Source organism: Channa argus, chromosome 9, assembly GCF_033026475.1.
Source record: "Channa argus isolate prfri chromosome 9, Channa argus male v1.0, whole genome shotgun sequence".
NCBI lineage: Eukaryota > Metazoa > Chordata > Actinopteri > Anabantiformes > Channidae > Channa > Channa argus.
The window spans coordinates 1834546-1851802 of record NC_090205.1 but is presented as its reverse complement, the minus strand read 5'-3'; the positions used below and the strand labels follow the sequence as shown (position 1 = coordinate 1851802).

Genomic DNA, 17257 nt, shown 5'->3' with positions numbered 1-17257 from the left:
AAATGTTTACTGATAAGTTTCTCAGGTCGAAGCAGATATTTCTGGAAATCGACATCAATTTTCCCCAGTTTGTGTCTATCGATTCTTTAAAAAGGGTCATACACTCTGCAACAGCTTTACATGGGGAAAACACACACAGCGCATGAATAAAATATGAGTTTGAGTTTTGTTTTGCTTTGACATAATGCATCCGTCAATACACCTGCCTCCTGTTGGTGGAAGAGGGTAGAGGCGAGGACTGAGGAGGTTTGGAGGGTTTGATTCAGTTCTTTAACAGCTTCCATTTAAACAGAGATGAATCTAGGTTTGAAGCTGTGCACTTACATCTCTTGTATGAGAAGAATTTATGAACATGGAGGTTGGTTCAATGCACAGATATCATAGTTCTCCTCGCACACAGTCATTTCTCTGCTGTGGATCCATTTGTGTTTGTAATTGGAGTTTCACTGCTGCTGATCACGCTTTCTCTCTTGGTGCCTGTGTAGCTGCTGAAACATAACGGAGAGATTACAGAAGGGAACAACGGAGAGCTGCATGACAAGGTAAAAAATCCTGAAAGGATCCAGAGAAAAAGAACATGCAACAATTTTGTAAATCGATTAACTGTTTGGTCGTGAGCATTTCAGGCTCTTTTTTGGTAAATATGATCAGGTCTGGTCTGTTGGTTGAATAAAGTAAACTACTTTACCAAATCATCTTAGCCTGTGCATACTGCAAATATAGAAATTCTATTGTAGTAGGGCTGAAAGTGATCAGCAAAAGGGATGAGAAGAACAGACCTTGGCAAAATGCACCTTGTTATTTACATGCATGCTGCTCACCCGTGTGTGTGTTTCCACAGGAGATGAACAGGTGCATTCCTTCCCTGTACCTCAGCAGAGAGCGCAGGAGTGAGGCCATCACGAGAGGAGGGGTGGCGTCAGAAAAAGAGGCTCTGCTCCTGGGTAAATATCCTTGTGTTGGATTATAAAATCAGGAATTTACTGAGGACTGTTTCACTACAGACTGAACAGCTGCAGTTGTGGTCACTGCACAGCAGATAGTCACCATGTTCAGGCACAAAAACACACTCACTGCTGTCGTTGGGGGGGTCAGAGGGATTTTATCCAGAACCAGAGAAGCCGCTTTAAACCTCGTTCCACAGAGGAGACTGAAGCACAAACTACCTAAACTGCTGTCTCACTTTCCTTTCTTCACAACAGCAGCTGCAGTGAATTCACTTTGTTTCCCTCCGTCGTATAAATCCTCCTGTTCCACAGCACAGGCAGCAGCACCGAGAACAGCCCAGAGTGATCTGTATTTGTAGTGAAGCTGCTGTTGTGGCCAGAGCAGGAGAAACAGCAGCACATTTATCTCTATTAGTGGCACCAGGAAAATCCAGAGATGAAGGAGAGAGGAGGCTTTGCTCTCTGTCTTCTCCCTGCTGCTGCTGCTGCTGGGACATGAAGAACCTCACAGGACCTGTTTGAGCTCATAGCAGTCAAAGCAGATGGATAACACAAGTTCACAGTACACAGGGTGCGTGCACAGACAGGGATTAGATTGACGGCAGTTAAAAACAAGGAGACGTGAGAAAATAACACGTTTTCAGAAACGGCGTCAGTTGTGGCTATATAAACGAGTCCATGCACCAGGAAGTGACAAAACACCAGCTCTCAGCTGATACTGAAGATAAATTATTTACCCTTAAATTGCACAGATAATTTACACTTGCTGCAAACACAGATTTCTAAAAAGGCCAACGTTAATCTTTTCATCATGAAAAAAGCTTCACCAAACCCAGAGATGAAAAACTATGTTTTATTGGACCAAAATAATCATATCAATAATAAACATCTGTGTAGTTCAGAGGTTTGCTGAGGAATGTGTCACCCTCAAATGTAAGTGTATTTTATGAGATAGAACATAGAACACAAAGTGGTACATAATTGTGAAATGAGAAGAAAATGATAAATGGTTTTTTAAAAGTTTTTACAAATAAATAGCTGAAGTGTGGTGTTCATTTGTAGCTCTGACTTTAGGTTTAGCGTTGTTGTCCTGCTGGAAGGTGATCCTCCTCCCCAGTCTAAAGTTTTGTCTAAGATTGTCCTGTATTGTCCATCCATCTTCCCATCAACTCTAACCAGCTTTCCTGTCCTTGCTGAAGAAAAGCATCCCCACAACATGATGCTGCCACCACCATGTTTCACGGTGGTTTGTTCAGAGTGATGTGCAGTTTTAAGTTTTTGCCACACATAGCTTTTAGAATCTAGACCACAAAGTTAAATCTTGGTCTCATCTGACCAGAGCAAATTCTTTCACTGTCATGAGCTGACCCTCACACTCACTTCCTGCCCAAGACTTTTATTTTTTACCTCCTTTTCTGCATTTCCTGTCCTTAGGTAATTTCTACAGCTTCACCACTCGTGAACAGTTTTCACCTGTTCCCCTGCCTTTTAAAACCCAGTTCTCCCCTGGTTCCCTGTTGGATTATTGTCTCTCTCACCCACGCCACACACTGTTTTTGAGTTTACCTGTCTCATGGTTTTTTGGAATCCCTGACTTTTGTTCCTGTGGACTTGTGTTATCAAGTTCTTGGTCTGAGGTTTGGTTACTGTTTTGTCGTTCTTATTTGTAGCTCTGTCACACTGTCCTTGCGGTTAGTTAAATATCACCCGGATTGTTGTTTTGTTTTGCTTCCCCACCTGCTTTGTTAGAGCAAGTGTTCTATGTCTGCTCTGTACTCTTGTTACTCTTGCTTATTGGCCCTTTATTTCCACTTGATCAGTGCCGACCTATTTTTTTGATTTTTGTTGATCACTCTATCTTTTAAGGTCCGCGTCCACATTCACCCTCTTAGTTGAAGTTATTTCTAGTTTTATTCCTTTGATGTTCCATGTAGTTTTACTTAGTTTCTTGGTTCATGTAGTGAGTTGCGTTTCTGCATTGCTGTCTGTTATTCAAGTCCCCATTGTCTTGTTGTCCTTCCCTTCTTGTTCTGTTTTAATATTAAAGGCTTCTCCTTCATCATACATCCCTTTCACTGTGTTTCTTTTGCGTCCACATACAGAAACCTGAAATTCACATGTTTGCCGTGTCCCCCACATGGCATGTCTTCTTGCCACTCTTCCATAAAGACCAAATTTGTGGAGTGTGCGACTAATAGTTGTCCAGTGGACAGATTCTCTGACCTAAACTGTGGTTCTCTGCAGCTCCCCGAGAGTTACCATGGGCCTCTTGGCTGCTTCTGTGATTAATGCTCATCTAGCCTGGCCTGTCACTTTAGGTGGATGGCCATGAATTGGTAGGTTTGCAGTTGTACCACACTCCTTCCATTTTCAGATGACAGATTAGATGATTTTTCAGATGATAGATAAGATAAAAACCTCTGAGAGCTTCACAGAACAGCTGTATTAATGCCAAGATTAAATTACACACAGGTGGACTCTTCTGAAGACAACTGGTTCCACTGGAGTTTGGTTAGTGGTATCAGAGTAAAGGTGGCTGTAACCAATGCACGCCACACTTTTCAGATGATGTTTTTTTATTTAAAAACCATTGATAATTTTCTTTTCATTCCACTTTGTCTTGGTCTATCTCATAAAAACACAATAAAATGCTGCCATTTATCAGCTAAATCAGAAAAGTTTCTGCTTTTGATGAGTACATTTCTGGATTAAATGCAGAACTTTTATTTGCAGTATTTGTTGCATTGGTACTCGTACAGATACTTCAGCTTTCATGGTAAAATTTGGAACATAAACTTCCGTTATGAGAACACACACACACACTCCTGCTCTCCTCTGGTGCCACTGTTCCATGTGAGCAGGCCTGCTGGAAGGAATTGAATTAGGCCCGTCTGTAATTGCCAGCGTTTCGCCACATAAATCAGGGAAATAAATATTGGCTGTGCTGGGTCCTCCAGGGGACGCCACTCTATTTCCTTACCCCCACAGCACCCCCACCCCTCCCTCTGCATGGCTGCCTACTTTTGTGGGACCTCTCAAAAGTAATCAAGTCAGGAGCGCTTTGTGCTCTGGCCAGCGTTTTTTATGGAGCAGCTCTGCCATTTGTTTATTGTGCAGCACTTCATGAGGACTAGCTGCTCTGCTGGAGCCTGAACCTTCACATCTAATATCCACTCAGGCAGCTCACTCTGTGAGCTCTTAATGCATCCACAAATACTGATGGAAAATATAAAAGCATTAGAAAGCAGAGCAAAGATTTTATCATCCAAAGAAAATGTAAATGAAGTCTCATTTCCATTCACTCACTGTTGTGTGAATCTGAGCTGAGTGGTTGATGGTGGAGCTGATTCTACAGTTGGTGCAGAGGAAGTTATGGTGACTACTAGATGAGGTCCAGTCAAAGCTCAAACTGTAAGAAACTACCATGGTGAAAATGTGGCATTTGTCCTAAAGTCGGCAACACTTTATACACTTAGAAACTGTACAGCTGATCGTAAATGTGATTTGGTCGAGTAGACTGATCGGACCAACTAGGTCCTGGTCAGTACCAGTCTGGCTTAGTCAGCAGTTAAGTGTGTGCTGTGTAAAGATTCTAGTCTTTCGTCTTAAGACCCAGTCACTGTCAGTCGTTCTCACAAGTAGTCATTTTAAACGTTTAATATTTACAACCGATGGCACAACTGACTGGACCTAAAGTAACTACAGCTTTACCTCAACATATCGTTTTAGAAGCTTATATTACCTGCCTGTTCATCTATAAGCTCTGTAGTCCATTATCCTAGCCTTTAGCCTTTTTGCTGCTTTTTTCGTGTTTTTTTCTTTAAAGCATAAATTGTTAAGAAGTCTAAGTTTCTTTTTTGTTTAGCACAAGAACATGCAAGAAATTGTAACTCTCACAGGAATTGGTTGTGTGTCTATTTGAATGATATCCAGTTGTTTCAGACCAGTCGTTAACCGTGTTGCCCCGGTTTACTAGAAATCTGTGATAGTTGGTGGAAACAGTCGTGCGTGAACTGTCCAGTGTTTGACAGTCTTCGTAGGTCTTCAGGCAGGTCTCCAGCTTTAGTTTCATTTGATAATGCTGTGAGTAAAGTTTCCAATCTCCTAATCACTTACTTTTATCATGTTTAAATCACATGATCTTCTTCTTTTCCTTTCGGCTGCTCCCTTTCAGGAGTCGCCACAGCGAATCATGTGCCTCCATCTAACTCTATCCTCTGCATCCTCTTCACTCACACCAACTAACTTCATGTCCTCCCTCACTACATCCATAAATCTCCTCTTTGGTCTTCCTCTAGACCTCCTGCCTGGCAGCTCCAACCTCAGCATCCTTCTACCGATATATTCACAGTTTCTCCTCTGAACATGTCCAAACCACCTCAATCTGGCCTCTCTGACTTTATCTCCAACACATCTAACATGAGCTGTCCCTCTCATGTACTCATTCCTGATCCTGTCCAACCTCGTCACTCCCAAAGAGAACCTCAACATCTTAAGCTCTGCTACCTCCAGCTCTGCCTCCTGTCTTTTCTTCAGTGCCACTGTCTCTAAGCCGAACAACATTGCTGGTCTCACCACCGTCTTGAACACCTTTCCTTTCATTCTCGCTGATACTCTTTTATCACACAACACACCTGACACTTTTCTCCACCCGTTCCAACCTGCCTGCACTCGCCTCTTCACCTCTTTTCCACACTCACCCTTGCTCTGAACCTCAGTACTTAAAGTCCTCCAGGTTCTTCACCTCTGCTCCCTGTAACCTCACCATTCCACCTGGGTCCCTCTCATTGACACACATGTATTCTGTCTTGCTGCGGCTAAGCTTCATTCCTCTGTTTTCCAGAGCAGACCTCCACCTCTCTAGATTTTCCTCCACCTGCTCCCTGCTCTCACTACAAATCACAATGTCATCTGCAAACATCATAGTCCATGGAGATTCCTGTCTAACCTCATCTGTCAGTCTGTCCATCACCAGAGCAAACAAGAAGGGGCTCAAAACCGATCCTTGATGCAGACCCACCTCCACCTTGAACTCCTCTGTCACACCTACAGCACCTCACCACTGTCTTACAGCTCTCATACATGTCCTGCACCACTCTAACATACTTCTCTGCCACTCCAGACGTCCTCATACAATACCACAGCTCCTCTCTCGGCACCCTGTCATACACTTTTTCTAAATCTACGAAGACACAATGCAACTCCCTATGACCCTCTCTGTACTTCTCCATCAGCGTCCTCAAAGCAAATACTGCATCTGTTGTACTCTTTCTAGGCATGAAACCATATTGCTGCTCACAAATACTCACCTCTGCCCTTAGCCGAGCTTCCACTACTCTTTCCCACAACTTCATTGTGTGACTCATCAGCTTTATTCCTCTGTAGTTGCCACAGCTCTGCACATCTCCCTTGTTCTTAAAAATTGGTACCAGTACACTTTTCCTCCAGTCCTCTGGCATCCTCTCACTCTCCAAGATCTTGTTAAACAAACTAGTCAAAAACTCTACTGCCACCTCTCCTAGACACTTCCATACCTCCACAGGTATGTCATCAGGACCAACTGCCTTTCCGCTCTTCATCCTCTTCAATGTCCTCCTCACTTCACTCTTACTAATCTTTGCTACTTCCTGCTCCACAACAGTCATCTCTTCTACTCTTCGTTCCCTTTCATTTTCCTCGTTCATCAACTCTTCAAAGTTCTCCTTCCATCTTCCCATCACACTCCTGGGACCTGTCAATACATTTCCATCCTTATCTTTAATCACCCTAACCTGCTGCACATCCTTCCCATCTCTATCTCTTTGTCTGGCCAACCTGTACAAATCCACCTCTCCGTTTTTAGTGTCCAACCTAGCATACAAGTCCTCATATGCTCTTTGTTTGGCCTTTGCCACCTCTATCTTCACCTTACCCTGTATCTCCCTGTACTCCTGTCTACTCTCTTCAGTCCTCTCAGTGTCCCACTTCTTCCTAACTAACCTCTTTCTCTGTATACACTCCTGAACTTCCTCGTTCCACCACCAAGTCTCCTTGTCCGCTTTCCTCTTTCCAGATGACACACCGAGTACCCTCCTACCTGTCTCCCTGATCAAATTAGCTGTAGTAGTCCAGTCATCTGGAAGCACCTCCAAACCACCCAGAGTCTGTCTCAGCTCCTCCCTGAAAACTAAACGACATTCTTCCTTTTTCAACTTCCACCTCTTCGTCCTCTGCTCTGCCTTAGTCCTCCTTATCTTCCTCACCACCAGCATCATTTTACACACCACCATCCTGTGTTGTCTGGCTACACTCTCTCCTACCAATGCTTTACAGTCACTGATCTCTTTCAGATTACAACGTCTACACAAGATGTAGTCTACCTGAGTGCTTCTCCCTCCGCTCTTGTACGTCACCCTATGTTCCTGCCTCTTCTGAAAGAAAGTGTTCACTACAGCCATTTCCATCCTCTTTGCAAAGTCTACCACCATCTGTCCTTCTGTGTTCCTGTCCTGAAGACCAAACCTGCCCATAACAGTCTCATCACCTCTGTTCCCATCACCTACATGCCCATTGAAATCTGCACCAATGACCACTCTCTCACCTCTGGAGATGCTCTGCATCACTTCATCTTACTCACTCCAGAATTTCTCCTTCTCTTCTAACTCACATCCTACCTGTGGGGCAGAACCACTAACAACATTGAACATCACCCTTTCGACTTCCAGCTTCAGACTCATCAACCTGTCTGATACTCTTTTCACCTCTAGAACATTCCTCACAAACTCCTCTTTCAGGATAACTCCTACTCCATTTCTCTTCCTATCTGACCCATAGTAGAACAACTTGAACCCTGCTCCTAAGCTTCTAGCCTTGCTACCTTTCCACCTGGTCTCCTGGACACACAGTATGTCCACCTTCCTTCTCTGCATCATGTCGATCAACTCCCAAGCCTTCCCTGTCATAGTACCAACATTCAAAGTCCCTACTGTCAGTCCTACATTCTTAGCTTTCCTCTTCTCTCTCTGCCTACGAACACACCTTCCTCCTCTCCTTCGTCTTCGACCAACAGTAGTCCAATTTCCACCGGTACCCTGTAGGTCAACAGCACCGGTGGCGGTCGTTGTTAACCCGGGCCCCGACCGATCCGGTATGGAAGTCTTTGTCACGATTCGCATGCTTGATTTGGCATGTGTTTTACGTCGGATGCCCTTCCTGCCACAACCCTCTGCATTTATCCAGACTTGGGACTGGCACAAGAAGACACTGGCTTGTGCCCCCTTGCAGTTGCATTCCCTCTTGTGGTTGCATTGTTTAAATCACATGATCATAAGAGATTATTAGTCTTTCCACAATACTATACTAAACACTCAGGTAGATACCCTGTATCCTGGCTGGGATAATTAATAAACTGTTTGTTCTGAAACTACCAGACTCCTACCGAGGATAGGGTGATGAGGTTTGCGTCCCGCTCTTCCCAACCACATGTTGAAGCATCGCTGGGCAACACAACAAACCCCCAACAGCCTATCCCCATCCGCAGCCGTACAGCCATTCCAAGCCCAGTAGAAATTGGGGTAGTTGTATCAGGAAGAGCATCTGGCATAAAAACCGTGCCAAATCAACATGCAGACAAATTATAAACCGTGGTGGCCCTGAACTCACAGGATAAGCCCAAAGGACAAGAAAAACCTACTGAAACATCAGTTGAAAACCAGGCACATTAGCATTCATTCCTCAAGTTTGTCTCCAAGTGTAGGCTTCTGTTTTATGGATCTGGAATCTTCTGGTTTTTTAAAGCAGATTTCACATTTAAAGGCTTTACCCTTGACTGAAAATGTAAATAACAGGTGGTAAGAGACCAAAGTATGAAAGAAGTACGAGCTGTGTTACTGCAGCTTTCCTTTATTACTGACCCGTTGGATGTGTCGTTTGTTTAAAACAAACCATTTCATCAGCTTCTGTCCTATTGCCTGATGATTGTTGTTCTTCTCTGCAGGCATTATATCGACCTTCCTCCACGTCCACCCATTTGGAGCCAACCTGGAGTATCTGTGGTCTTACATACAGAGACTGGACTCCAAGGTAAGATAGTCACAGATGGTTTGCTTATGTGGTACTGCTACAGTGTACTTTCCGACTCCCGTGAGAAACAAAGTACAAAGGAACTCACTCGTTTTCCTCTAAATAAAAGTGTTCAAACATGCCTAGTTTAGTTTCCCATAGGACCCTTCAGAGGCTTTAGCTAAACAGTTGGCCAGCAGCACTTCTCTGCAAAATGTGAAGCAGTTTTGTATTTTCTAAATCCTTTCTCCAAGCATGTCGAGCTTTCTGCTGCAGAGTTTTCATATTGGCCAGATATTTACCACAGTCAGGAGCAGATTTCTCTCTCAGAGGAAGATTCAGCAGTTCAGCACAGGATCTTTTTACTGTGTTTGCTTTTGTTCTCTGTGTGAAAAGAAACTGGGCCAAAGGGAAAAGGCATCAACATTAAAACTGATCCACAACATGGAGGTCTGACAATACAAGATTTTAGGAACAATCTTTTTAAACTGAGCCACTGGAACCATCTGAAAAAACTGCAGGAATGTTTCTCGCATGCCTTGTGTGTTACATCATGTTTGCCTCAGTCTGATTCCTGTTCTTCTCTCTCAGGTGTCTGCCGGGGACCTGGAGCGGCTCATGGTCCGTCTGCCCACCATGTTCAGGCAGGAGCTAAGCGGCGTCGGTGCAACTCTAGAGAAACGCTGGAAGTTCTGCGGGTTTGACAGCTTGAGTTCAGCGTGACCCAGGGAGAACGCACGCGCACACTGACATGAACAGTTACACACAATGGCTCAGAGCTTTTACCTATAGGCGTGTGTGTATGTGTGTTCTTCCAAACCGAGTCACACACCGGAAACTGTATGTTTGCAAGATTAAGGTGTTTCGACCTCAGAAAGGAGGAAATTCTGTAACAGTTCACCCCCTGCTGTGTGTGTGAAACTGTCTGGCTGCTAGTCACCTCACTGCATGTGTTTATCACAACAGGACAGAACCAGCCAGACCTGAAAACTGGTTTATGACTGTCTTTGCTTGGAACTGAAACTTGGACATCAACACCTGGAGCCTAAAATCCCCAGCAGCCAATCAACTGAGGGCAAGTCCAAAAAAAAAAAAAAAAACTGATACCAAAGTTGGCATTTACACGTTTATGTTTCATAACAAACATCATCTTATTTATCGACAAACGTGTTTGTCAGTGTGCAACTCTGAATGTACGCAGCATCCAGCTGCAGGTAACCATCATCAGCTGCTACATCTTTAACGAGCAGTACGTAACACTGATGACCAATAATGCTCCAAGACAGCAACATTCAGTTTGGTCGGTTCACAGAGTGACTTATGATATAAATCCAATCAAATTCATCTTTTTATCTATGTCACTGCAACCATCCTTACAGTTTTGGTCACACAGCCTGCGATGCTGTGGAGAATGAGAAAACGGTGCAATTTGACCAGTGAATTTGTAGGGTGCCCTGAAGAATAAGTGACAGACAACCCCTCTCCTCCAGGTGACATTCACATGAAAACCAGAAACAAAAGCTGTTTGAATTTTATTTTTGTGAGTTTCAGCCTTCAGACAGAAATTATTCCAGTTATATAAAAATGGCAGCAGATTGTCTCCAGCCACAATGCAGCTGGATGTTGTGTACAGGGTTTGGGGTAATATGGAATAACTCTTCCCATCATTGTTTCCGGAGGAAATAATGTTTAAACAAACTCATTGCACAGTTTTACTATAACTCCACAAAATGTTCTCTTTCAGAGGAAATGTATTTATTACAGCTCGCTTGTTTGAGGTTGGTCCAGAAAATTAGATTTAGACTGAGTTTATTTCTTACTGCCAGACTTTTTTGGTTGGAAACAATGGGGAGGGGCAGTCCAGGATCTGAAATAATGTGACCAGCCAGGTGCAGAGATTATAGATGAAAGTGGAACATGAAGACCAGTATTTAGACTGAACTGAAAAGGATGATGGTAATTGAAGAGAAACAGAGAATATATTTGTTTTTTAAGCGATACTATGAAGAAGAGTAAATTCACTTATTCTGCTTAATTTATGTCATTAATACTGTGTTAGAATCTGTTTGCTGATGGCAGCAGACTGAACCGTCTCACTACCAGCAGCTACAAACTGTATTAAACCATGAGGACATGAAAGATAAATAATGCTCAGGACCATGTTCTGCTTTTAAAAAAATAAACCGGCAAAGACTTTGATGGTAAGCTGAAGACTGCACGTGAGCAGAAAGGATGAAGATTTGTTGGTCCTCATTTATAGGGTGTCCAGAGGCCACAGCGCTGGACAATAAAATCTAAATCATTTCATTCTATAAACTAAAAAAGTTGTTTTTTTTAAGTTGTTGTTGTTGTTGTTGTTTTTTTTTTTGGTATTTTTACAAAAGTATTAGTTGCACATACGTGCTGGTGAATCAAGTTCAAAGTCATAAAGGACAGTTCACAGCATGTGACAATGGAAACTGCTATCAATGGAAACCCCAGCTGTTCAACACAGAGACAGAAAGACCTGAGTTTTGTGACAAGGGGAAGTTTAGGGAAGCTGAATTTTATCCAAATCAATCAAACCTTTATTTACATAGCACCTTTTGTACAGATTAAGGCAATTCAAAGTGCTTAAAAGATAAAAACAGTCAAAAGAGTGGTAATAATGCCCCAAAAACCAGAGAATCTAAAAAATAAATAATAAAACACCAAACGAGAGCAATAAGCTATAGGACAGAGAGATTAATGCACACAAATAAAAGATTAAAGATAAAAATGAATTCAAAAATGAATTATCATCAATGAAAATGGTAAGAACACAATAAAACGAATTACACTTACAGATATATTGATAAAACAGATGAAAACAATAAATAAAACATAAAAATGACGAAAAAAAGAAATTAAAATATAAATAATATGTAAATAAATGCAATAACCAAATGGCACACATGAGATATTTTAATATTGTAATAATATTTAAAAATAATAGTTTAAAAACTGACGGGCCACAACAGCAGCCACAACAAAGAGTAAATTTATTCATTTCAAACAAAACACAAGAACAGCTGATCGCTGCTGTGTGCAAGTTACCACCCTAGAACAATAAATCGAAACTCTGGCATCGTGTGTGTGTGAGGTGGTGGCTCATATGTGATGGTTGAATATGAACAGCCATTCACTCACGGCTCAGCATTTTAATTAATGAACTCACTACAACTCACCCCAACGATTACTTGTCTGCATCTGTGTGAATGGGGGGCTAAAGAAGACCCTGTGTCCTAAAAATACAGCAGTACAAACGTGTGTGTAGGATATCTACAATTTAGGGCAGAGCTTCAATGTGTCAAACACAATCTTTTGTAAACCCACAGTCTGCATGCATGAACATTTTTCTCTTTCAGAATGAGAGAAACGAATTCTTCATTGGAGCCAGTGACTCATACAAACCCCAGAATCCACACTGTCTTTTTTTAAATTTATAGAGTACTGCAGCCTCCTACATTGCAGCCCCTTAACAAGCCTGCAATTTTCATAATGTGCTGACCAAATGTACTGTATAGGTAGTGTCACTGCAAACAAAGTTATAAAATGCATAAAAATCCTGTTTAGCTCGTCCAAATGTTTCATCATGATCCAAATCTTTACACTTCTGAGGATTTGTATAACTGATGGAAGTAGAGAGACCAGAATATATACACTGCTGGAGCGAAAGGGGGCTCAGATTGAAAAAGCCCTTGTTATTGAAAGCCACTTATCACCATGAGAAGGATCAGATTAAAAAAATAACGTCTGTAATGTGGACTGGATACACTGTAGTACTGGTAAATTAAGTTGCTGGTAACAACAACAACCAGTTCACTTCATCCTCTCTTGTGATTCTCGCTGTGCAGTTTTAAGGGATTGATTTTTTTTATTGTGCAGCAAATGGTGGAGGGAATCTTGTTCAGACAAATGTTGATGTTACCTGGCTACACCTTCTCATAGGCATATGTTATTGTCTGTCATGACAGTCATTCAAATAGATTTGGGTTTTGGTTCATTAGCCAGATAAAAAAATAAATATATATTTATAGATGTCACTCAGTATAAGCATTTTTCACATTTAATAGACCAAACAATGAATTCATTAATTAAGGATTGATTATGGCCACAGTTCAGTCTGTGTGTGCACAGCTCTAGCGGTGTGCTTATGATGATGTGAGGGGCCCGGAGAAGGATGGCATCCTCAAGACAGTGGAGACAGCTTGGAAGTTCTGGCATTTGGTCCATGGCTGTTTCAGCCATTCATCCATAAGCTGCACACATGTTTAAATTAGCAGATCCTGCAGTACCAGACCTTTCTACCTGCCTAAAGCTTCACTGTCATCAGTACTGTGGAGACTGTGTGCAGTGGGGAAGCGTGTGCTCCACTGAACTCCACTGATGTTCACTGATGTGTCTTCATCTATGTAAGTACATAACTGATCCTAAATTACAATTATCACAAAAAATTGCTGAAGCAGTCAATTAATTTTGTCATTACATTGTCATTATGAGACTGTTTTTTAATAACTACTATCAGTTTTAGGTAATAACCAAGTTAATTTAATACCTTTTTCTTATGATTAAGACATCACTCATCTTAAATATTTATTATATATTCTTGTGTTCTGCAGACTGCTGTCAGCAGTAACAAGCAGAATGTGTGACATTAGTCTCTATTATTCAATTACAGGCAGGAACGTATTGTACAAGTGCTAACTGCAACACGCCCAGTGCTGCTGTTTGTCCATGAGTTTAAGCAGCAGGCTGAAAGATTTCTCATGCCTGCTTCGGTTTCCCGTGAGCCTGACAGGAGAGGAAAACCAATCTCACAATTTGGGGCAGTGCTTTACTATTTATACACCACTCCTGTACGGGGAGCACACATAATCACAGCTGAGCAGCCTGTGCAGGAGAGGAACAAGGAGCAGAAGGAGCTCAGGAGCTGCAGTTTTTATGTCTCCGGTTTAGACTCACTCTGTGGGCCCCTCAGTGTTCATGTCACCATTTGTACACAACAGCTGGCAGCAGCTACCCCCCCCACACACACGCACACGCACACGCACACACACACACACACACACACACCCCACACATACACACACATACACACACACTCCCAAGCTCTCTGTGTTGGTGCTTTACGCAGTAGCATCAAGTAACAAAGTAAATGATTTGAAACAAATTTCATACAATACTATCCATAAATACTTTCACTTTGTCAACAATTTATTTTGACATTCATATCAATAGTTATACAAAATGTGATCCTAAGGCTAAAATACAACTGATGAAAACATGAATGTGGACTTTTTTATATTACAGTTTTCTTTACTGCATTCAATTCAAGTCTTTTTCAAATCTGGGCCTCATTATTGACGTCCAACTCAGTTTTACTGAGCACATCTTCATCTCCACCTCCACCTTCATCTCCACCTCCACCGAATATGCAAGTCAACTCCTTATGCAGGCATTAGTCATCTCTTGTCTTGATAACAGCAATGCCCGGCTGACAGCGCTACCAGATGAGCTAAAATGCAGCCACACGCCTCAGTTTTAATAAACCAAAAAGGACTCATGTCCTACAATGACTTAATGTAGTAAATGAAATGTAAATGTTCGGCACTCTGTTGTGCTTTTTTTCACTGTAGCATTTTGTTACTGCTACAGTAAAGAAAAACAGCAAGGTGCAGACATGCAGCAGGGACATTTCTTTACTGTAAATGGTGACTGACTCTGAGTTCAGAAGCTGTCAAATTATACAGACTTGTCTGACTCTGATGTTCACCAAGTTATAAAGAAAATTATGCTGGTTTAGCACTTGCTCCTCCATTTTTTCTTTTTCAGCATTTATGTCCTCTGTCTCCTTCTCACAATCCCTCCCCTTCCATTTATCTCCCCTGTCCTTCTGCTTTTATGTGCCACTTGAGCTTATATTATTCATGTGTCTAAACCAATGTCATCTACAAACAGAAGAGACAGATGATGTAGCTGTCAGCCCATGACAAAGATTCCTCAGGTCAATGATTACTCCCAGCTCCCAGTCCTCACTCTGGGCTCTGCAACAGACTGAATATTATTTACTGAGGTATTAGGTTTCCTGTGAAGGTGGATCCACACATGATGAAAATAAATGCAAACCAGGGTTTAACAGTAACACCCACCAACCCACCAAATGCCACTTTCACTAGCCAGCGGGTAGTTCTTTTTTAAACTGTAGTCTCAAAAGCAATCAGAAATAATTGGAATGTGACACTATGACACTACAACTCCCATGAGCACTAGTTTTTGCTCACTGGTCCTTCATGAAGCCTGCTGCCTTGCTCTTCTCCACTAGTGACCAACGACACATGACACTGTAAAGAAGACAGCCCTGTGGAGAACGTGGTGCAGATACTGTATGTATAGAGGAGATATGTTATGGCACATAAAGGGTAAAACAAGGCCTGGCGAAAGGCCTGCTATAATATTTACTATTATTGTGTGACATATGGACCTGAGTTTGACAGCTTTTGCCAACCTTGATATATTGTTTTTATGACGCACCCTATGCTCAGTGCTGTGTGACACATGCTAATCAGCGAGCTAAGCTAACAGTTGGTCGGATATTTTTCTGTCCCTTAAACTCAGGATGGTAGTTAGCAACATTACTTTCCCCAGTAACAAGCAGTGTAAAAACTCAACAAAGATGATGTCTGCTGTGGCTAAACAACTAAAAATGGATTTTAATCATCAACAGCAACTACAACAAACAAAGAACTAATGGAGATCGTGGCTACATATGTGTAATATTAATTGAGAAAAGAATAATGAGTAACAGGTAATATATTATAATTTTGAGCAATGAACCCATGACCACTGGTCAAGGTCATTTGGTTTTTGATATACACAATTGTTTACAATATTTATTGGTTTATAATAACAGACATAGAAATTTACCAGCCTTATCTTTGAAAGACAGCTTCAGACTGACTCACCTACAAGCTGGTATTGTGTGAAAGGTTTTATTGATGTCATAGATATTTAAAAAAATAAATAAAAAAATGTGTAGCAGCCAACTTGCCACCGAATAAGTGTGTGTGTTGCTGGTCTATAAATACTGTGTTCAGCAGCAGCCGCACTGAGAGAAGGCAGTGTGAGCAGCCCTCCATTAGTCGTGCTGCATCTCTAATGAAGCCTGTTGACAGCAGATGTAATTATCCACAGCTCTTTGTGTTCTCTTTGTCGACTGCAGTGTTGAGACGTTTCTCATATCCCCCACAACTGTCGGACTTGTCACTAAGGCTTCCTTGTCGCAACACCTGGCAGCCATTACTGTGAGAAATCTCTTTTATGACATTGTTTGTAGGTTATTATAATGCTGCTGTATGTGGCTGTAAATGATGGTATCCAAAATCTTTGCACTGAACGCACTGTCAAGTGCGGCATATACTGGATGATTAACAGACATGGTGAGCAATGAAGTACTTTCTCACAAGGACTGTAACGGAGTGCTCTTCTCACCGTTTTATTTACTCAACTGTAATGTAAAAGGTAAAACTACCCATACCAAGTTGCAAAAAAACAAATGTTGTATTGATCACTAGATTAGAACAAAAGAAAAAAAAAAGAGAACTAGTAGAAAACTATTGAGATATACGTAAAGAACTACAAGTAAATATAACAAATATTGAGTATGAGTAAATATTACTCATTTTGAAACATAGCCCATTTTCAGAATAAATTTATATTATAGATTGTAATTATCGATGCAGTAAAGTGTAAGGTTTTGATTTCAGTTCTGAAGTGCAGCTTCTGAATTTCAACCTAAGGATTATTATTAAGCTTTAATGATACGTCATGATTTCTTTGTTTATTAAATATTATTAATAATCTGAGTAGCATATAACGTATAAATGTAACACAGCAAAAACTTCCACTAAGGATAGACAGATGTGGCAGAACACATACAGTTAAAAGTAACATATATAAAAAAGCAAATACTTGCTGAAAAATATGACCTACAGTACCAGTAGGATAACAATTCTTAACTCAAGTGGAAGTTCTCAGCACATGCTCTAAAGCAGGGGTCACCAACATGGTGCCCGTGGGCCCACAAGGCCCACATGAGTAGCCTCCAGGCCTGTTCTAAAAAGAGCTCATCATAGGCCACTTGCCAATGAGCTGCATCGAATTTTTTGGTTGCTATTCTTTTTTAAATCACATTTGATAGTTATTGTGAGAAATCATTAACATGATCTGTGTCTTCACATAGATGAATATCA

The 17257-nt window shown here is 41.6% G+C and overlaps 1 protein-coding gene across 3 annotated transcripts in view; it reads left to right on the top strand.

The window, feature by feature from the left end:
* enox1 (ecto-NOX disulfide-thiol exchanger 1) overlaps positions 1–13032 on the top strand; it is a 72603-nt gene extending 59571 nt beyond the window's left edge. For 2 of the 3 annotated variants that reach the window (XM_067515330.1, XM_067515329.1), the window contains exons 12-15: positions 486–542; positions 842–944; positions 8923–9008; positions 9579–13032. In XM_067515330.1, the coding sequence (XP_067371431.1) occupies positions 486–542; positions 842–944; positions 8923–9008; positions 9579–9710 (378 nt within the window). In that variant the 3' untranslated portion in view covers positions 9711–13032. Of the gene's footprint in view, positions 1–485; positions 543–841; positions 945–8922; positions 9009–9578 lie in introns of those variants that run through there. The other variant, XR_010915145.1, reaches the window with a different exon arrangement.
* The last annotated feature ends 4225 nt before the right edge of the window (positions 13033–17257 follow it).